The sequence below is a fragment of the Dama dama genome, chromosome 14 (assembly GCF_033118175.1).
Source record: "Dama dama isolate Ldn47 chromosome 14, ASM3311817v1, whole genome shotgun sequence".
NCBI lineage: Eukaryota > Metazoa > Chordata > Mammalia > Artiodactyla > Cervidae > Dama > Dama dama.
This window is the reverse complement of record NC_083694.1, coordinates 61,886,717-61,908,438: the sequence shown is the minus strand read 5'-3', so window position 1 is coordinate 61,908,438 and position 21,722 is coordinate 61,886,717. Positions and strand designations below refer to the sequence as shown.

At 38.4% G+C, this 21,722-nt stretch overlaps 1 protein-coding gene across 3 annotated transcripts in view; it reads right to left on the bottom strand.

Annotated features, from left to right (window-relative positions):
* The window catches only part of C14H1orf21 (chromosome 14 C1orf21 homolog), a 234,267-nt gene that overhangs the window by 91,135 nt on the left and 121,410 nt on the right, over nucleotides 1-21,722 (bottom strand). For all 3 annotated transcript variants that reach the window (XM_061160913.1, XM_061160912.1, XM_061160914.1), the window contains one exon: nucleotides 19,062-19,156. In XM_061160913.1, coding sequence (XP_061016896.1) covers nucleotides 19,062-19,156 — 95 coding nt within the window. The remainder of the gene's footprint in view (nucleotides 1-19,061; nucleotides 19,157-21,722) is intronic.

Genomic DNA, 21,722 nt, shown 5'->3' with positions numbered 1-21,722 from the left:
CACAAGGGAAGCCCACAAATACTGGAGTGGGTAGCCTATCCCTTCTCTGGGGGATCTTCCCAACCCAGGAATAGAACTGGGGTCTCCTGCATTGCAGGTGGATTCTTTACCAACTGAGCTATGAGGGAAGCCCCAAGAGAAGGAGAATATCAAATTCTGGGAAAAATGAAGCATATTAAATATGATTTATTCATTAAATATTTATTAGTATTATTAGTGTTAGGTCCTGAATAAAACAAACAGGATCTCGTCTTGTGGACCTTACATTCTAAGGTATAAACACATTTTTAAAAGTGTAAACTCATTAGTACTAATAACAAAAACAAAAGATACACAGTAGCAGCAACTAAAACTTATAAAGCTCCCCATGTGGTAAAGGGTCAAGAGAAATGGACAACCATACTTTGGTGGTGAGAGGGTAAGTTGGCGAAAGATCTTTTTCTGGAGATAGGGTAATTTGGTGTACATATATATTTAAAAAAAAAAATCTCTCTCAGTAATCCAACACATAGGATTATGTGTAGAAAATGATTAGAGATACCAAGTATTAGGAAAAATTATTCACTAAAGTATTAGTTAAATTATGGCATATTCAAATGGTACATTCACAGTGTGTCTAGGACAGGTTCAGTTTTCATACTTAAATTTGATGATGGAGAATGCTGTAACACTTACAGACAAGTGCTGAGAACAGTTAAGTGTTCCCTTATGCCCTACATTTGGTTTCCTCTATCAGTAACATCTTACATTAGGACAATTCATTTTTCACAATTAATGACCCAACACTGACATGATATTCAGATTTCCGTTTTTACTTCGTATCCTTTTCCTGTTCCAGGAGTGCAGCCAGGACACTACATTTAGTTGTCACGTCTCCTTAGGCTCCTCTTGGCTGTTTCTCTTTGGTTTTGATGACCCTGAGCCTTTTGAGGAGTACTGGTAATTTGTAGACTGTCCCTCCACTGGGATTTGTTTGATTTTTTTTCTCATGCTAATACTGAGGTTGTGGGTTTTGAGGAAGAAGACCACAGAGGTCATTTTCATCACATCATATCAAGGGTAAATGTTACGAACATAAACTTAAAACTGTGGATGTTAATTTTGATCACCTGGCTAGGGCAGTGCTTGTCAGTTTTCTCCAGAGTAATGTTACCTTTCTTCCTCCATATCCATAATGTATTCTCTCTAAAGAAGTCACTAAGCCCACACTTAGGAAGTAGGAAGTTATGCTCTGCCTCCTTAAGGGCAGAGTAATACATAAATGATTTGGAATTATTCGGCATATGAGATTTATCAACTCTTCTCCATTTATTTATTCAATTACTTATATATGTTAGTATGAACTCATGGATATTTATTTTTATAATTTGTATACAGTAAATGCATTGAGGACTACTCCAGATTAATAGCACAGTCTAAAACTACATGATTAATTTTGTTGCTTAAATTGCTTCAGCTTTGGCCATTGGGAACTCTTTTAGTTGGCTCCTGTGTCCCTTTGACACACCCACCATCATGTGTATATATTGTTAGCACTTCCGGATTTGGGTACTACAAAATGCTCCAGGATCATCTTACACATTGCCCAGCCCTATAATCAAACATTTGTTCAAAAAGTCTTGGTTTCTTTTTCTGGAGAACGGTGCTCGAAATAAGATCAGGACACTGGCTGTGATTGTTGCAAATGGATTGTCATTGTCTTTGTCTCCTCAGCTAAGAGAGCAAGAAAATTGTGTGTGTGTGTGTGTGTGTGTGTGTGTACACATGCATATCTATACCTGCACATACATATATATCAATAATACATGTATATACATAATGTATACAAATACATGCATATCCATACAATGTATGTGTATGTTTTTAAGTGAGTATACACATATCTTGGAGGAGGGCATGGCAACCCACTCCAATGTTCTTGCCTGGAGAATCCCATGGACAGAGAAGCTTGGTAGGCTACAGTCCATGGGGTTGCAAAGAGCTGGACACGACTGAAGCAAAGTAGCATGCACGCATACACATATCTCTTAATATTTCCACATGCATCAATCTAAATCTATATTTGGCTAAATGTTAATTCACACTGATGTCTCCAGTTCTAATCCAGGGCCATTGGATGCTTCTAGCCACCTCCCTTCTAGCACCTCTCACTCCAATAGTGAGAAACCTGTCTCTACCACCCAGCATCCATGGATTCACTAATAACGGTGTTTGCAGAATTGTTAGTTCTTTGCTCCACTACAAAAAAAAAAAAAAAGAGTACTGTGCTTACATAAAGTTTCTTTTACTTTTAGTCCTACAGTCTCCGTCCATCTTTCCCACAGTTACTTAGGTCAGCCCATCCTTTCCACCCTTCAGTGAGGTTATTTCATATACTTAGGATACTGTTAGACTCTTTTGTCAATCTATATTCCATCGTGGGGTCCCCTGACAACTTAAAATTTTTTTTTTTTAATTTGCAAACATTAAAAGTTCACTTTTTTTGTTGTAAAGTTCTATGAGTTTTAATAAAGGCACAATGTCATGTATCTATTACCATTACATTATCACACAGCATAGTTTCACTCCCCTTAAAACCCCCTTGTGTTTCACCTACCCAGCCCTCCTTTTCCCTCAAACCCATGGAAACCACTGATTTAATGCTTTAGCCTTTTTCAGATGTCATATAAATAGAATGATATCATATGTATTGTACCTTTTGGACTATATTCTTTCACTGAGCAATGTATACTTAAGACTCATGTATGTTTTTCATGGCGTAGTAGCTCATTTCTTTTTCTCACTAAATAATACCTTATTGTGTAGATGTACTATGGGTTGTTCACTCACCAGTGAAGGGCATCTTACATGCTTCCAGTTTTTTGGTGATTCTGAACAAAGCTACTATCAACACTCACATGAAGATTTTTGTGGGATCATAGTTTTTCAAATATCCTAGAAGCATGGGTGTTGCACATATGGTAAGACTATGTATAGCTTTGTAAGAAATTCAGGTCCATTTTTGTTCAGAAGACTATACTTCTACGTATTTAGCATAAAACAAACAGTTGTGATAGGATTTATGACCAATTTTATTTATGTTTTTAGTCATTTTTATATTTTTTCCAAGATGTTTTGAAGTAATTCAAGCGAGCAATACATTTCTAATCAGGGAAAAATTCATTTAAAAAGTACAATTAAGTAAGAGAGTAACAGGAGGGAACCAAATGCAATGGCTCCATGTTGTTTCATCTTGTTTCACGAGACCCCCAGCTCCTGGCCAGCGGGGATGCTCTGATGTGAGCGTACATACTGTGAGTGTTAAGGCACCACACGGACTGTAAGGCATTTCACTGTAATGAGATTCTCTATTCTTTGCCTACAGCTGGTGTTTCCTGCCTTTCATTTCAGGCTCTACGTAACTCAGACTCTGGAGAAGGAAAGGAACCCTGGTAAGCATTTGGGAGACTTAGATTCCCAGCACTGTGCCTGCACTCCACTTCTAATAAGGAACTTTCTGTCTTGTTTCTATTTTTATTTATTTACTTATTTTTAATTTTTTAAAATTGAAATGTAGTTGATTTATAATGTTTTGTTAGTTTTAGTATATGGCAAAGTTATTCAGATATATTAATATATATGTGTACATATAAATTTAAAGTTCACTTTTTTTGTTGTAAAGTTCTATGAGTTTTAATAAATGCATAGTGTCAGGTATCTATTACCATTACATTATCACACAGCATAGTTTCACTCCCCTTAAAACTCCCTTGTGTTTCACCTACCCAGCCCTCCTTTTCCCTCAAACCCGTGGAAACCACTGATTTAATGCTTTAACCTTTTTCAGATGTCATATAAATAGACTGATATCATATGTATTGTACCTTTTGTACATATTATGTGCACATATATATGAGAAGTGAAGTTACTCAGTCATGTATAACTCTTTGCAATCCCATTGACTGTAGCCTACCAGGCTCCTCTGTCCATGGCATTTTCCAGGCAAGAATATTAGAGTGGGTTGCCATTTCCTTCTCCAGGGGACCTTCCCAACCTGGGGATCGAATCCAGGTCTCCCACATTGCGGGCAGACGCTTGACCCTCTGAGCCACCAGGGAAGCCCCCGCCCCCCATAAATATATACCTTTTTAGATTCTTTTCCTTTATGGTTGTTCTGAGACACTGAATATAGTTCTCTGTGCTATGCAGTAGGCCCTTGTTTCTTATCTATTTTGCATATAGTAGTGTGTATATTTTAATCCCAAATCCTAATTTATCCCCCCCCACTCCCCCCTTTAGTAACTGTAGGTTTGTTTTCTATGTCTGTGAGTCTGTGTTTCCATTTTGTAAATAAGCTCATTTGTATCATGTTTTTAGATTCCACACATAGGCGATGTTGAGTGATATTTGTCTTTCTTCTGCCTTGTTTCTGAGACCAACCTTTAAACCTCATCTTCCAGTTTTAGTCACCAGATTCCTGTCTTGTTTCTGGTTGAAGTGCCCTCAACTACACAAATCCAAAACGTATTACAAAAAAAAAGGTTTGCCTCCAATCAAGCATGCCCTCAAATGATCTAGTTATGAGCAGAAGTTTGTCAGTAAATGGAAATCTGCACTATAACATCACACTCTGACATGAACAAAAAAAAAATGAAGCCAGCTCATTGAGTTTTAGAAAATATATCTGTCATTACCAGTTGTTTTAATTTTCAAAGGAGGAGGAAATTTGGCATCCATTATCATACAGAGTAAATAAATTAGATGCATTGTGAACATGAAGCAGGCAGTAACAATGGCATCGTCATATATCTATTATAATGTTGACAAGCTAAACAATGCATTCTCTCCTTTCCAAAGAAGGTGCATGAATTTTTTATTTCTGGTTGTTTATTTCTATCTTTTCTGAACGACAGGTATAGAATCCACTGTCAAAATACCAAGAAAGAACCTTTTAGAAACAAATCTAAAGGCCGGTGAGTCCTCCATCTCTGTTAATATTAAGCATTAATTACAAAGTCTATCAGAAGAGACACTACTCAAAGCCCAGGCTCCTGGAGACATTATCACAGTTTCTTTTGATACTCTCACCTCTAGGGCATAAATTATTAATTTTGGGTGAAGTTATCTCACTGAGTTTGCCAACCGAGGAGTGAAACTTATATGCTTTGGTTTTATTTTTAGCATCACAGGGGAGATAAGAAAGAAATACAAATAACCTGCAGAAAAGACACATGCCTGTGTTATTATTGTTCCAGATACTGTCATTGGTGTCAGCTGGAGGGAGTCCTCTCACCTGTCACTCATTTCCTCCTACCCCACTATTGTATCTGGACCCTTTGAGTAAAAAATGCCCATTCTAAAACAGTGAGACAAATAAATCCAATGTCTAAAAATGACCATGTGGATTCAACAGAATCAGGGTTTGAAGAGGGCATCTTTCCATTCTGTATTTAAATATCATGGTATGGTTCTTGGAAAAGAGGCCCAAATTTTAAATAGAAAAGTACAGTATGTTGTACTTCCCAAAGTTAAACAAGGAAGGTTTTAAAGGATAAATCAGAAGCTATGCTTTACTGGGCAGAGAAGGTCAAGACAACATTTTGCATCTAAGGAAGGCATATTTAAAAACGATCACACTTTGCAACAATGCTGGGAAAAGGGAAGTTATTATCAACAACCTCAATCTTCAAATCAGGTGAGCAGAGGTCTGTTTTATTTATTCTGTAGCTGCAAACTGGCTAAAGAATGTGGCTATCTGTAAACCAGAAATTAAGGTGCTGGTTTATTTAAAAAACAGCTAACGCACATTAACCACCCAATAAACACTTCACACTGTGCTCCATCAGCCTCCTAATCCACTCACTAATCAGGTCACGTCCCTCTGCTTGGCTCATACGATTCCTTCTGCTCGAAGTCCCTTTCCCCTCCTCATATACCAATGAAAACTGCTTTCATTCAAGACCCTGCTGCAATGCCAGCTCTCTGTGAATCTCCTCAGATCTCCCAATCAGGGTCCACTGTTCCACTCCCATTTCCCCAAAAGACTTCATTAGGGCCTCTATTAGAGACAGACAAGGTGTCTGTCGCCCCTTGAGCTTCCCAAGTTATATCAGTACCTCATTAATTCTTTTTTCCATCAGTGCCCAGATAATATATAGCTGACAGTAAGAACTGAGTACACTGAAATAGGAATTTATTCAAGAGATATGCTGTAAAAAACTAAAAATAGAGTTAACTAAAAATAGTTAAGATCCTATAATCCCACTCCTGGGCATATACCCGAACAAAACTATAATTCAAAAAGATACATGCATGCCAATGTTTTTAGCAGCACTATTCACAATAGCCAGGTCATGGAAGTAACCTAAATGTCCAATGACAGATGAATGGGTAAAGATGTGGCACATATATACAGTGGAATATGACTGAGCCATAAAAAGGAATGAAATGATGCCATTTGCAGCAATGTGGATGGACCCAGAGAAAATAATACTAAGTGAAGAAAACCAGAGAGAGACAAAGATCATATGATATCACTTCCATGTGAATTAAAAAAAAACATGATACAAATGAACTTATTTACAGAACGAAAATAGACTTACAGGCATAGAAAACAATTGTATGGGGTGCCAAAGGAAAGGGAAGGAGGGGAATAAATCTGATGTCTGGGATTAATGTATACACACTACTATTTATAAAACAGATAAACAATAAGGGCCTACTGTACATACAGTACAGGGAGATATATTCAATATCTTATAATAACTTATAATGCAATAAAGTCTGAAAAAAATATACGTCTGTATAACTGAATCACTTTTCTGTACACTTGAAATTAACACAACATTGTAAATGAACTATATTTCAATTTAAAAACTGGTTATAAAAAAAACAATATGTTGTACCAGACCCCTAACACCATCTTCACCTGCCTATGGTCAGGTCAGTGTATTAGTATGGAAAGAAGAAAAGCTATTTGAAAGAGGGTTTCAGCCATGCTCTGCTATGCTTAGCTGTTGGAATGACAATAGTAGGTGCTCCAGAATCCACCTTCAATTCATGGGTTTCTACATCTCATGGGTACAGGGATCCCTTGCTTTCTCAAAGTTTGCTTTATACCACTTTGCCTTTACAAAAGAACTATGTTAGTATCTGTTTTGGATGCTGAAAGAAATCTAAAGAGGATTTTTGTTGTTCGGGGAAAAGGCGAAAATAGGAAAAGAATATTCAGCATTTGTTGCGCTCGAGCCGTGAGAAAGGCAGTGGGTGCCCCGCACAGGGAGAGTGGCGCCACCAGGCTCCTTTCCCGGGGACCACGCTCAGCATCTCAGAATGAAGCTGCTGTGGTTCTCAACTGTGTTTGTGAGCATCTGTGCTGTATCTCAATTTATTGTGTGCCTCCATTAGCAAGATGTGTCCTAAGGTAACTGCTTTTTCACTTTACACCATTCCAGCTTACAGGCTTCATAGCAGCACTACTTTCAGATAGCAGGGGAAACTGTACACTTGAACACTGTCCTTTCTCTGTGAGAGAACAAAGTCTGCTATGATGATATAGGGCTTCCCTGGTGGCTCAGACGGTAAAAAATCCGCCTGCAATGCAGGAGACCCAGCTTCAGTCCCTGGGTAGGGAAGATCCCCTGAAGAAGGGAGTGGCTACCACCCCAGTATTCTTGCCTGGAGAATTCCTTGGACAGAGGAGCCTAGCGGGCTACAGTCCATGGGGTCACAAGCAGTCAGACACTACTGAGCAACCAACACACACACACACACAGACACACAGACACACACACACACACACACTCGATAATATGTCTTTCTTCAAGGGGAATAGGTATTAACTCTTACTTGGACCCAGAAGAATGCTGTTTGTTAACTTTGTTTCCACCTGAAGTAGCAACTAATCTCAGAAACAAATCCAGGTGTCCTTTTAAGTAGGGACAACAATAATCACTATAATTTGTGTTGGACTTTATGTTTACAAAGCACTTTGTGGGCCTTTCTTTGTTCTCATAATATTCTGTTCCTGAATCAGGAACTTTGCTTCTGTTCAACACTTAAATCTTAGAAGGCCTATTCAACAAATCCCTCATCCTTTCTACTCCCATTCTACTCTAAAGTAAATTAACCACAGGGCCAGGAGAATCTTTAAGACCCTGTATGTGCCTGGCTCAAGTAACACAAAAATACTAGTTGGACGAAGGATGATTTCCAAGATCAGCGAAGAGACAGCATTCTTCCTTCCTGTTCCCTCTGTGTCACAACACATTTAAGAGGATGGAATCCCCAAAACTAAAGCTCACGTGGAGGTTATTCCCTTCAGATACTGAAAGGCTCTGGTTAAGGTAGATCCCGTCTGAGGTCCCGATGCTGTCTCTTGTTATCTGGAGGAACATGAGGCTGGTGTCAATGTCACAGGCATGAGAGAACAGGAAGGGAGAATGAGACCACTCACTGAGCTAGAAGCTGGGACTCTCTGGGGATGAGTCTTGTGCTAAAGTGACACTTATGAAGCTGCTCGAGGGTGAGGTCTCTCTCGTCTAAATCAGATGCTCTTAGGACCACCCCTATCTTCACTCTGGTTTGGGAACCAGGACTCCTTCAAGTTCAATGCCCCACCTTCACAATTCATTCCAGCCCCAGACTAGCGCAAATCCGATCGGCACCCTGAAGGAAGGAGAGGGGAGGGGAGGGAGGGGAGGGGAAGACAGGTGCCTTGTCAAGCTTGACTCTATGTAATACTAGCTTGACTCTTGTCAGTTTACTTTGCCTTATTCTCAAGAGTGCTAGGAATGTTTAAAGGACTTGGGAGATTGGTTCAATTCAAAGTCATGGTCTTTAGCATTATTTGGTTTCCAAAAATAATTACTTGACCTTCCATTTGAGACAGCACTCAAAAGATAAACAGTTATTCCTACGATCACCAAGAAAAACCTTTAAACAGAAAAGTCAGTTTGCTATTATATTAGCTGCTCTACAGTCATGGGCTAAGTAAACATGGTTGTATTTGTTTAAAAGACGACTTTAAATCAACTCTTTGAGGGTTCCTAATTATGAGAGTGTCTAGATGAGAATTATATATTTTATTTGGCTTCTCAGGTGGCTCAGTGGTAAAGAATTTGCCTGCCAATGCAGGAGATGCAAGACACACGTGGGTTCGATCCCCTGGTTGGGAAGATCCCCTGGAGAAGGAAATGGCAACACACTCCAGCATTCTTGCCTGGAAAATGCCATGGACAGAGGAGCCTGGTGGGCTACCATCCATGGGGTCACAAAATGAGCATAGCACAGCACATGTATCTTATTAGAATAAACATCCTTGAGTCAAAGTTTACAATGTTCATTCACATGCCTTTTGTTCCTCATAGGCTTATGGTGATGGTGGTCTTGAGCACTTAAGTTTTCCTGTTGACCTACAGGTACTGAAGAAACTGCAGGCTGCTCTGGTTTGTTTCAGCACTGTCAATCAATCCAATGCTTTGGAGAACACCAGTCCTCCAGGGGACTGCTTCAACCATGGCATATTCTGTGGGTCAGCGCCACTTCCCAATGCTCACCAGCTGAATGCCACTGCTCCAAAGAAAGCTCTGGTAGGTTTAGAACATATCCTCTCATCAAAGATGTCTCCTAACCTCTAGGTCTTCATTCCTGCCACCGGATGTCCTGACGTTTACTGGAAATGTAATGCACTGGAGACAGGTACAGAAGCTCTAACAAACTCAACAGGGAGGAAGAGGGCACGCCTAAAACTTGATTCCATTCTCCTTTTCCACTAAAGCCTATTAGAATGCTCTGTTTCTTATCTTGTCACTTGATTGCACTCAGGAATTGGTGACTTAGAAAAGCATGTTTCAACTCAGTCTTTAATTCTATAGATAAGACTGAAATCAAAAGTTTACCCACTGATGACATGTGTCACTTGATAGAAAAGTCTTCTTATTTATACAAAGATATCTGGAAATAGTGAGTCCAAAGCTGTTATACATATAAATCTAGGAAATACATACCAAGACTCCAAACCCAACCTCCGCACCCCCAAAAAACCCCCCAAAACCAGCATCAAATGATTGAATGCAGAGTTCAAAAGAATAGCAAGGAGAGATAAGAAAGCCTTCCTCAAAGATCAATGCAAAGAAATAGAGGAAAACAATACAATGGGAAAGACTACAGATATTTTCAAGAAAATTAGAGATACCAGTGGAACATTTCATGCAAAGATGAGCACGATAAAGGACTGAAATGGTATGGACCTAACAGAAGCAGAAGATACTAAGAAGAAGTGGAAAGAATAAACAGAAGAACTATACAAAAAAGATCTTCATGACCCAGATAACCACGATGGTGTGATCCTTCACCTAGAGCCAGACATTCTAAAGTGCGAAGTCAAGTGGGCCTTAGGAAGTGTCACTACGAACAAAGCTAGAGAAAGTGATGGAATTCCAGTTGAGCTATTGCAAATCCTAAAAGATGATGCTGTGAAAGTGCTGCATGCAATATGCTAGCACATTTGGGAAACTCAGCAGTTGCCATAGGACTGGAAAAGGTCAGTTTTCATTTCAATCCTAAAGAAAGGCTATGACAAAGAATGTTCAAACTACTGCACAACTGCACTCATTTCACATGCTAGCAAAGTAACACTCAAAATTCTCCAAGCCAGGTTTCAATAGTATGTGAACTGTGAACTTCCAGATATTCAAGCTGGTTTTAGAAAAGGCAGAGGAACCAGAGATCAAATTGCCGATATCCGTTGGATCACTGAAAAAGCAAAAGAGTTCCAGAAAAACATCTACTTCTGCTTTATTGACTATGCCAAAGCCTTTGACTGTGTGGATCACAATAAACTGTGGAAAATTCTGAAACAGATGGGAATACAAGACCACCTAACCTGCATCCTGAGAAATCTGTATGCAGGTCCGGAAGCAACAGTTAGAACTGGACATGGAACAATGGACTGGTTCCAAATCAGGAAAGGAGTACATCAAGGCTGTATATTATCATCCTGCTTATTTAACTTATATGTGAAATGCCAGGATGGATGAAGCACAAGCTGGAATCAAGATTGCCAGAAGAAATGTCAATAACCTCAGATATGCAGATGACACCACCTATATGCCAGAAAGTGAAGAGGAAGTAAAGAGCCTCTTGATGAAAGTGAAAGAGGAGAGTGAAAAAGTTGGCTTAAAACTCAACATTCAGAAAACTAAGATCATGGCATCTGGTCCCATCACTTTAGGGCAAATAAATGGGTAAACAATGGAAACAGTGACAGACTTCATTTTTGGGGCTCCAAAATCCCTGCAGATGGTTACTGCAGCTATGAAATTAAAAGACACTTGCTCCTTGGGAGAAAAGTCATGACCAACCTAGGCAGCATATTAAAAAGCAAAGACATTACTTTGCCAACAAAGGTCAGTCTAGTCAAAGCTACGGTTTTTCCAGTAGTCATGTATGGATGTGAGAGTTGTACTATAAAGAAACCTGAGCACCAAAGAACTGATGCTTTCAAACCATGGTGTTGGAGAAGACTCTTGAGAGTCCCTTGGACTGCAAGGAGATCCAACCAGTCCATCCTAAAGGAAATCAGTCCTGAATATTCACTGAAAAGACTGATGCTGAAGTTGAAACTCCAATACTTTGGCCACCTGATGCAAAGAACTGACCCATTTAAAAAGACCCTGATGCTGGGAAAGATTGAAGGCTGGAGGAGAAAGGGACGACAGAGGATGAGATAGTTGGATGGCATCACCAACTCAATGGACATGAGTTTGAGTAAGCTCTGGGAGTTGGTGATGGACCGGGAAGCCTAGCATGCTGCAGTCCATGGGGTCGCAAAGAGTCGGACACGACTGAGCAACTGAATTGAACTGAAGGGAGAACAGCTCAAGAATGACAAATGTTAATCAAGGAAAATATGAGCATGTTTTAGTATACAGTGAGAGAGAAATCCTCAAAACCATAACTAGAATGTCTTTTGTCTTTAGAGATGCAAGGGGACTGAATACTGTCAAGACTGGCATAATTTACTCTTAAATTATTTATATGCAAAACTATTAACCTACATAAAAGGAAACTGGATAGTCCTTGAGTTTCCTTGAGCTCTTTGAGCTTATCTGCTATTAATCAGATATGGTAAAAAATTGAGGATATTTAAGATAGTGAGAAAATGACATAATCCTACTTACATTACAGATTCCCAAGTATCCAAATAGTTACTGAAGTTTTGTTATTATTATCCCCTTTAAAATAAATTTCAAATCACACAAATAATATACTCATATTTTCTTTTATGAGCTGAAACTGAAGCTCCAATACTTTGGATGTGAAAAGCCCACTCATTAGAAAAGACCCTGATGCTGGGAAAGATTGGAGGCAGGAGGAGAAGGGGACAATAGAGGATGAGATGGTTGGATGGCATCACTAACTCAATGGACATGAGTTTGAGCAAGCTCCAGGAGATGGTGAAGGACAGGGAAGCTTGGTGTGCTGCAGTCCTTGGGGTGACAGAGTCAGACATGACTGAGTGACTGAACAACAACAACAATCTTCTTTTAAAAATTAAAATATTAAATAGAAAAATTTAAAAAACCCCTTTTCCAACATGCCCAATCCTTTCTTATTCTTCCCACCTAATCCAACTCCACTGTTGATAACAACCAACAATGGTGTTTTCTATGCCAGAAACTGCACTAAGAGATTAATGGAATATCTTACTTAATTTTAACAACTTCCTGCTCAAGTGGGTTCATTTATTATCCCCATTTTGCAGAGGAGAAAACTGAGCCTGGCCATACTTATGTCCCCTATTAACTCAGGGGCCTACTAATAGTAAGGGACATATCCATGCAGGTTTTTCTATGAATCCCTATACATTTATGAGCACTTACAGAAAATGTAGAGTGTTGCTATTGTACTTCACTTAAAAAAAAAAGTGAACGGTACCATATTATACATATCCAAATTACCATTTTTATTTCTCCCTGACAGTTCATAAGTTCTAACTCATTCTTTTAAATTGCTGTCTAATGTACTACAGCTTTGGGCTTCCCAGGTGGCACAGTGGTAAAGAATCTACCTTTTAATACAGGAGATGCAATAGACGCAGGTTCGATCCCTGGGTTGGGAAGATCCCCTGGAGAAGGAAATGGCAACCCATTCCAGTATTCTTGCCTGGAAAATCTCATGGACAGAGGAGCCTGGTGGGCTACAGTCCATGGGGTCACAAAGAGTAGGACATGACTAAGCACGAGTGAACATGTACTACGACTGCAGTGTTCTTCTAGTGATAGCATGAAAGTTATTTTCAATTTTCCACTAATAACAATGATGCAGTGAAAGTCTTGTGCAAGCTTTCTCATTCACAAGGGCAGCTTGGGTGGATATCAAGATATGGAAGTGCTGGGTGATGCTGAGTGCATGTTTAAGTTTGAATAGGTACTGCTAAATGATCTTCTAAGATGTTTACCACTAGTATGTGAATAAATATTTTCCTACAGCCATGCCAAAATCTGATATTATCAATCTCAAAGTTTTTCCAAGCTAAGGAATCATGTTTTAGTATGCATTCCTCTCATTACAATACAAATTGTATTAGGCAATACCATCTGGACTGGTAATTAAATGATAAAGTGAGCTAAAGTAGGGCAATATAAAAAAATGTATATATATATACATGTGTGTATATATATATATATATTAGGCATACTCTTTGTTTTAAAATACACAGTTGTGCATTTCTCCTTCCAACTTCTGATAAAGGAACAATGCTTCTCAGATAAGGGATCACTGTCAGGGGCTATACATAAACTTTCTGCATTAGCCACACCCTTAGAATGTACATCAAAGACTCCATGGTTTGGTTTCTTAAGTGAAGTGAGAATGTAAAAGCCTTGTGAAATACTCTGAGTGCAGAATTTTTAATTTAGCCACAAGTTTTTAGTAATGTACCTTCATTAAGATTTTCTAAAGCATTTAGTTTTTACAAAAAGAGTTTTCTTTCCACACTTGTGTTTCATTGGTTTACATATTACTTAACTGAATAACATAATTACAATGACTTTCAACCAGTATAAACAGTTTTGGGAAGCATCACATTGGCTCTTGGAAAGCACATATTTAACTCAGAGAACAAAAGCACAGAGGTGTCCTAGAGAGTAGCCAACCAGCCATCCAGTGAGCCCACTCTGGATTGAAGTCAGCATTTTTCAGAATCTTCTAAGGCAGCAAGTTGGGTAAGGACGTAAGTAGTCTCTCTACTAGTGATGTGGAACATCTTTTCATATGTTATTATTGCCCAATATCCACTACTGTGAACCATCTGTTCATTTCATTTACCTATTTTTCTAGTGGATTATCTTTTTCTTAATTATTTACAAGTGTTCTTTACTTAATTTTGATCTAATGAAATAAACTATTTTTCTTTCTTCATAGCTTTTACTTTCTATGTTTTAAGAAAGCCCCCTATTCTAAACATATACTCCTATGTTCTCTTCTAATACTTCAATAATTTCATAACTCCCAGATTCCAGATGAGGAACTTGAAGTTCAGAAGACTCAGATATTTGACCAAAATTCTAAAGCTAGAAATAAGCTAAGATCCATATTGATATATGTTTATACATAATCTCCAAAGCCAATGTTACTACTTTATACCACCTTCCTGAAGAAGGAATTAAAATCTGAGAGAACTAAAGTGAAATACATGGGTGCTCAACAATGGTGAAAATTGCATGAATGCACATCTTTGTACCGATTACATAAATGACTGAGAAATAAATGATTCATCATCAGCTACAGAAAACTTGCATGATCTCTGCCATCCATAGAAAATGTGGTCAAAGTGCCCGAGTGACCTGGAAATCTAAATACTATTGAGCAACTACTAGGTACAAACTAATAGTTGGACCTAGAGGTCCAATGACTCTTATTCATATATTCCTCCACCCACTGAAGCAAACAAAAACATACTGAACATGTCCCTGGCGACAAGCTGCACACACTCATGGGTGTGGACTTTGCTAGACTCGCTTGCATGGATATTCCGAAAGTTCCTAAATCTTTGCTAGCTCAAAACCAACCTCTACATTTGCAATGTACCTTGAGTTGTGGTCACTGAGGTCACAGGCCTTCTATCTGCTACCAGAAAGTGAGTTCCTCAGGGTGAGATTCACATCGTGGTGCCTCTGCAGCCCCCAAAGCACACAGCTGGTAAGACCCTGGTAGCAGGTACAGGTGCTCTGTGACTGCACTTATTACGGTGTCCTGTGTGTGGAGGCTTCACTTTCTGCCTTGTGGACCACATCTGATCTTCCAAGGCTGAGCAAGAATGAGTAATGAATAATGAAAGAATGAACACTTGGTATTTTCATCGAACACAGTCTTCCTAGTAATTTTATCACTTCCTGGAGGTCACTGTCGTTTCCTTGAGGTGGTTATTCTCACCACCACTGGTCATCTTTCCAGACGTCACAGTCTTGTTATTATCATTATCTCCTGACTCTTCTGCCTTCTTTTAATGCTGGCAATGAGCTGTCAAATCCTGTTGCTTCTATTACAACCTTGTTAAATCTTTTCTATCCTCCCTGCCACCACCTTGGTTCAGGCACATTATCTCTTGCAAAAACTATTACGAATGATCTCCCACCCAGGCTCCACACACTGATCCATATTATACCTGCTAAAGTCACATAACTTTCCTGAATCATAATCTCATGTGGCCAATCTCTTTCTTCAAACCTTCAAAGGCTCCCATGAATCCACTGAATTATTCTGGATCTCTTCACTGGACATCAAAGCTTTATGTATGACCACATCTACATTTTGATTCTAATTTACCATTGCTCATCTACTGATGCCTTCTCCTGCCTCTTCCCACTCCACAGTCAAATAGGACGATGTACTTTGTATTAAATACATCTTGCATTTTCCATCTCTGTTACTTCCACCTGAGGCATTCTTTCTCATTCTATCCTTTGAGGCCCATTTTAAAGGCCAGCTCTTTCATTAAGTAGGTCCTGACACCACACAGACAAGATAGCTGCCTTCTTTGATATCAGCAGGTCTTTGTGTTGCCGTTTTGGAGCCAGTCTTGTTTTTATTTATCTAACCCTGCTTTATTTATACTGATTTGGTACTTACCTTGTTTATTGCAGTACAAGGTCCTTGTGGTGAGGGTCAGTGGTTTCCCTATTTCTGTGATTGTTTGCAGAGTTTGGTACAGAGCATTGTACACAGAGGCACTCAATAAGCTACTGGTTGACCTAAACATCCCTCTCAACTTCACTGTAATCTCCTTAAGAACAAAGACCTTAAGGACACAATGTCTCTCAATACATGTAAGGGCCTTATGCATAACAGATACTCAAAACTTAATTCATTTAAGTAATTTCATAGTTCCAGATTAAGAGATTTCAAAACACACAGAACACTAGCATTAACCTAAAATATTCACTAAATCACCTCTTACCTGTCCCAGACACTGCACTCAAAGTTTTATAACAATCATCTTGTGTAATTCTGCCAAGAACACCGTGAAGCACTGTCTTTTCCCTCAATGGATGGGCAGAGATTTACAGAAGTGAAGTGACTGGATTCTGCAACGAGTCAGTGGCAGAGCTGAAATTTGAACCCAAGCAATTTCTGCTTCCAGAGCCCACAGTTGTCACCATCATGCCATATGCCTTGGTTATGTTTGCCAACTCCCCTTAGTTTCAACAGTTTGGGTAAACAAAAAATCTTAAAAAAAAACTTCAAGCTACATCTTAAAATCATTCTTTGAAACATAAGAACATCTTGACTTTCAGATTATTTTAATGGGTGTAAAAATAAAGAATTGCTAAGTCTTTCTTATTCACTTTCCAATGTAAGCTTCAAATTTAGGAGGCTATTTGTTTTCTCAAATGATACGCATGGTTAGTACTTAATTATGGATCCCCCAACATGGAGGTGATAAGGGTAATATACCTCCAGATAACTGAAAATCATCTAATTTTGTGAAGCAGTCTAGAAATCTCAGAATTAAAAACAACCATTTAGTTCCCCATTTCCTTCTAAATCTTTAGATACCTGAAAACTCCTCTTATTGGCCTGGACTCTGATTGAAGGGCAGAGTAAAAAGGTGTGGGGTTGACATAGATAATCCATGAATAAATAAGACCAGAGATTTCTCTTTGTCTGAACCTCCCCATTCAGTCTGCATGAGAAGCACTAGCACCAACTTTGGTCATGGTGCTGAAAAAGAATACTAGCCTCAAGGAGTCTATAGATTATGGAACTGGGAGAAAAAGGAAGAAAGTTGTATTGGCCCTAACAACACTGAGGAAGAACTCACAAGCTGTAAGATAAAAGTCATTGCTTTCTTTAGGATTTCAGAGATACAAACACGGAAAGTAGACAGTTACATCTAAGAAACAGTTACTGGCTAACTGGTCACCAGTGTCTCTTTAGCATTCAACGTAAATATTATTACCCAAGATGAGATTTATAACTTAAGATGAAATTATATCAAGCAAGGACAAACTCTGACTTTCAGTAAAACAGAGTAGAAAAATGACCATTGATGCTTCAACTACTCAAATATTCTATGTATCTATTCAAAGCACAACAATTTCTATATAAAAAGCCTGATAATATTAATTTTACTGTTCAGTCATAGTTACTTTTTTCTGGATTTAAGTTCAGTTCAGTTCGGCTCAGTCGCTCAGTCACGTCCGACTCTTTGCGACCCCGTGAACCACAGCACGCCATGCCTCCCTGTGCATCACCAACTGCCGGAGTCCACCCAAACCCATGTCCATTGAGTTGGTGATGGCATCCAACCATCTCATCCTCTGTCGTCCCCTTCTCCTCCTGCCCTCAATCTTTTCCAGCATCAGGGTCTTTTCAAATGAGTCCGCTCTTTGTATCAGGTGTCCAAAGTACTGGAGTTTCAGCTTCAACATCAGTCCTTCCAATGAACACCCAGGACTCATTTAAGTGTTGATGTTAAAACATAAGGTATGATGAACCTCTGTGACTTGAAGGATACCTTAAAATCCAAATCCCATTTATGAAGTAAAATTTTATTAAAGTATGTTGGCTCCTTTAAAATGACCTAAAATATTCAGTTGTTGATACTTGAGTACTGCAAGTCATAGGTTATATATTGAGAAAAGAATAGAGGAAAAAGAATGAGCCTGTTACATTCATTAGTGTATCATGGAAAATGACAGCCTTAAATACTCATGAGCACTGGTTAACTTTCTGCCAACTCCCTTTGCTGTAGCAGAAATCATAAAAACAAAAACAAAGCACAACATGGAAAGGAGTTTAAGTCAAGTGAAAATATTTATGACATTGCAAGCTTCTTAAAAATGTATTCACTGAAACATGAAAAAATAGCAGTAATTAATCCCAAAATAAAAGAGAAGAACAATGTTGCTCTAACACAACTGAATAAATGAATATTCTTAACAATCTGTAATCTCTTAAGAAGTCAGCTAATCTGATAATTTACTAAATGTTTTTCAGAGATAAAATATTAAGGTGGAACATGTTGATTGATTTGTTTTAGAGGAAGAAAGAGGTTTCTAACTATCAGATCATTAGAATTCTCACATTAACTCAAAACCCGCAATACCTCAACACTGTGAATGTGAAGGACTATTTGATAAAGACCTACCTTCTAAGTACCTTATTTTCCTTTGAAAGGCAACTTTCTTAAAACACTACATATCAATAATAACTAAACTTAGCCATTCACTCTGATCAGCATTAAGAGATAAAGGATGAAAAGAAAAAAAAAGGTCCTCCCCCCATAAAAGTCAATCCTACTTCATGATTTTTCCTTTAAATTTAATCATTTTGAAACATTAAAAATTTTGCTGTTTCTCCTGGAGAAATCTCTATCAAAATTAAAGAAGGGTTCGTCTGAAAACAAACAGGATCCAGAAGTAAATGGTGCAGCTTCCAGGCAAGCTATAAATAGCAACGGCATTTTCAAGAAAATCTTGCGCTGGTGTGTTAAGTTGCAGTTTAAACATGCAGTGCAGATTTTATTATAAAGTTGTCACCAAAATTCATTGTTATACAAGAAATGCAGTTCTTACCAAGTTTTCTTGGTTCCTGGCTGCTATTTTCTGCTCCTCTTCTGCCCCATTTTTCATGTATTTGACCTCTTCCACTGGTTTGATCCTATACTCATCTGAGTGCCAAAAAAAGAAAAGACATTTTATAACTTTTTTTATAATGGTAGAAAGTGTCAGTGAGAAAAGCCCAACAGCACAATTTGTTAGAGCCTTTTTCCCTGTGGCTTTTATATATGGTTCATTTGAAACAATCTGGAAGACGCTTAACTAGCCTTTTTATGAAGTGCTCTCCTCTGTCCACTGGGAAAAGTTCAGCATCATGAAGGCAGCTAACGAAAGTGCCACTGCCTGGTCCTTTTACAGACAGCAGATGGTGTCAGTGGAAACGGAGGTTGTTCCATCTCCAAAGACTATTTGGAATTTATACGTAATAGGGCATATCACATAATGATCCAAGGAGATTTTCCTCCATGAGAATATTAGTTCACAATACCTGTGGCAGCAGTGTTATACAGTACATTCACACCTAAATTTTTCTCTTTTGAAAAAACAAAGTAAAAGCAATGAGCTTGACTAATCAATAAATAGATGTAAACAATTGGAAGTTGAAATTTTCCTATTGATGATTCACATATTAAATGTGCAACAATCTGCAACAATTTCATATGGTATATACAGACTTTTTCTTAAGCTCTCTGTAAAGTCATGCACGAGAGGAACATGGCTCTAACTGGTAGGTGTATCACTCAGGGATAGACAGTAGACCAGGCCATGGACAGGACCTGGACTTTGCCACAGCCAGAGGAAGACAGTACAACAAATTCCAACATCGAAGCACAGCAAAGGTCAAACTTGGGAAAACTTGCAATAAAAGTCCTTCTCCAGGATAGAGGTTTGGTGATGACAATGCTGACACTTTCACCAGATTTCTGTCACCAGGAAATGACTTGGGTACACTAAGGTCAAAAACAGGCGTGACTTTGAGTCATCTTTAGCATGGGGGGAGAAAAATCACAGACATTATGGAACTAGAAAATTTCATCAACCAATGATGATTGCCTAGCAAAGGGCATGGAATAATGTATATAACAGACTACCTAATAGATATCTATCACTAGGAAGTTGCAATATAGTTTCTTATTGTCTGCAGTTAATTTGCTACAATGTCTATATCCTTACATAATTTCTTATCTTATTATTTATAATACCATTTCCAAAATAGTTTCAGGCTTCCTCATACTATCCCTCAATATGCTACACCCCAAAGATGTTTGTTATGGTAGTATTTCTTTAGTAATTATGCTGTTCTGATGTTTCTCAAATTTATCCTCCTTATGAAAGTAACATATTTGCATATTTCTGAATCAAGACTCCCTATTCAGAGGCCAATTGTTTTTTCCTTCTGACAATTCAAGGTAGTTATTGATCCTCCTTCTTTCTAAAGAAATTAGAAAGAGTGGTACAAGTTTACACTAATGAGTCCTTTAGGAATATCACATCCTAAATGTATCAACAAGTTAATCAGTAGGTTCTGATCCACAATTACAATGTGTAAGAATTTCACATTTCAATTTGGTATGCAGAAGAGAAAAAAAATGAAAATAAATCAATAAAATTGGTGCATTTAATTAGGAATTATTTACTCAGAGTTGGAAAAGCACTTGTTAACTGAAAAGACACTGACTAATTATGCCTCCAGTACAATTATATAGAGATAAAAATAAAAGGAAAAAAATAGCTAAAGAGGGATTCCCTAACTTCAGTTTGGAACATTAATATTTATAAATGATAGTTCCCTGGGATAATTACTAACACTTAACTAAATTATGATGTTAATGACTTACGGTGAGTCTCTGATTACTTAAATTACACATACATACCTAGTTTTTTAAAACACAGTTCCAGCAGACTCTATGATTTTGTCTAGAGGACACACAACCTCATGTGATAAGATGGGGAAAGCACGTTTTAGGTCCTAAGCAGAACCTTCTGAAAGAGCCTTCCAAAAGATGGCCCTTTGCCGGCAGCACAGAAAAAGGTCTCTCCTAGAGCGAACCTGCCCTGGCCTTGCCAGCTGTCCCTTCCTATACCAAGCAATAGCTCATAGCAGACACTCTCTAAACAGGGGAGTGGTATTCAATCTTCATTCTCTTTTTATCCATCCAAGAAACAAAACTGAATTGAAAGTAGTAGACAAACTATTAATATTTTTCTACTTCTTTTCAATGAAGAAAAGCTGCTGGCTACATGACTTTCAAGGCAGCATTATCCCACATACAGACTTTCTATAACATCACCAGTTTAGAAAGAGGATAGGTTTTAGTGTGTTATTAACAAACACAGCTAGCCAATGCCAATTTCATGGAACACGCTATGACTGGCTAAAAAGAAAGAAAAAAACAAACAGCCACGTCTGCAAAGCCAGACCTATCATTATTACTTACACAACACACTGCACAAAATCCATCACAGTGTGAAAGAAAAAAGCCAGCAAGGCCCTTAGATAAACCACAGTCTGTACAAAGCCAAGACTTAAAAATGGTCTGTCAAATCTCTCAAAGGCTCATGCTGGGAATGAAGATGCCCATCTGGAAATAGACAACTTGTCAACCAACGTGTCACACATTTCCATGGTAATGCCGCCTTCACAAATGACACTCTGGGTGGATGAACAGAGTGTTT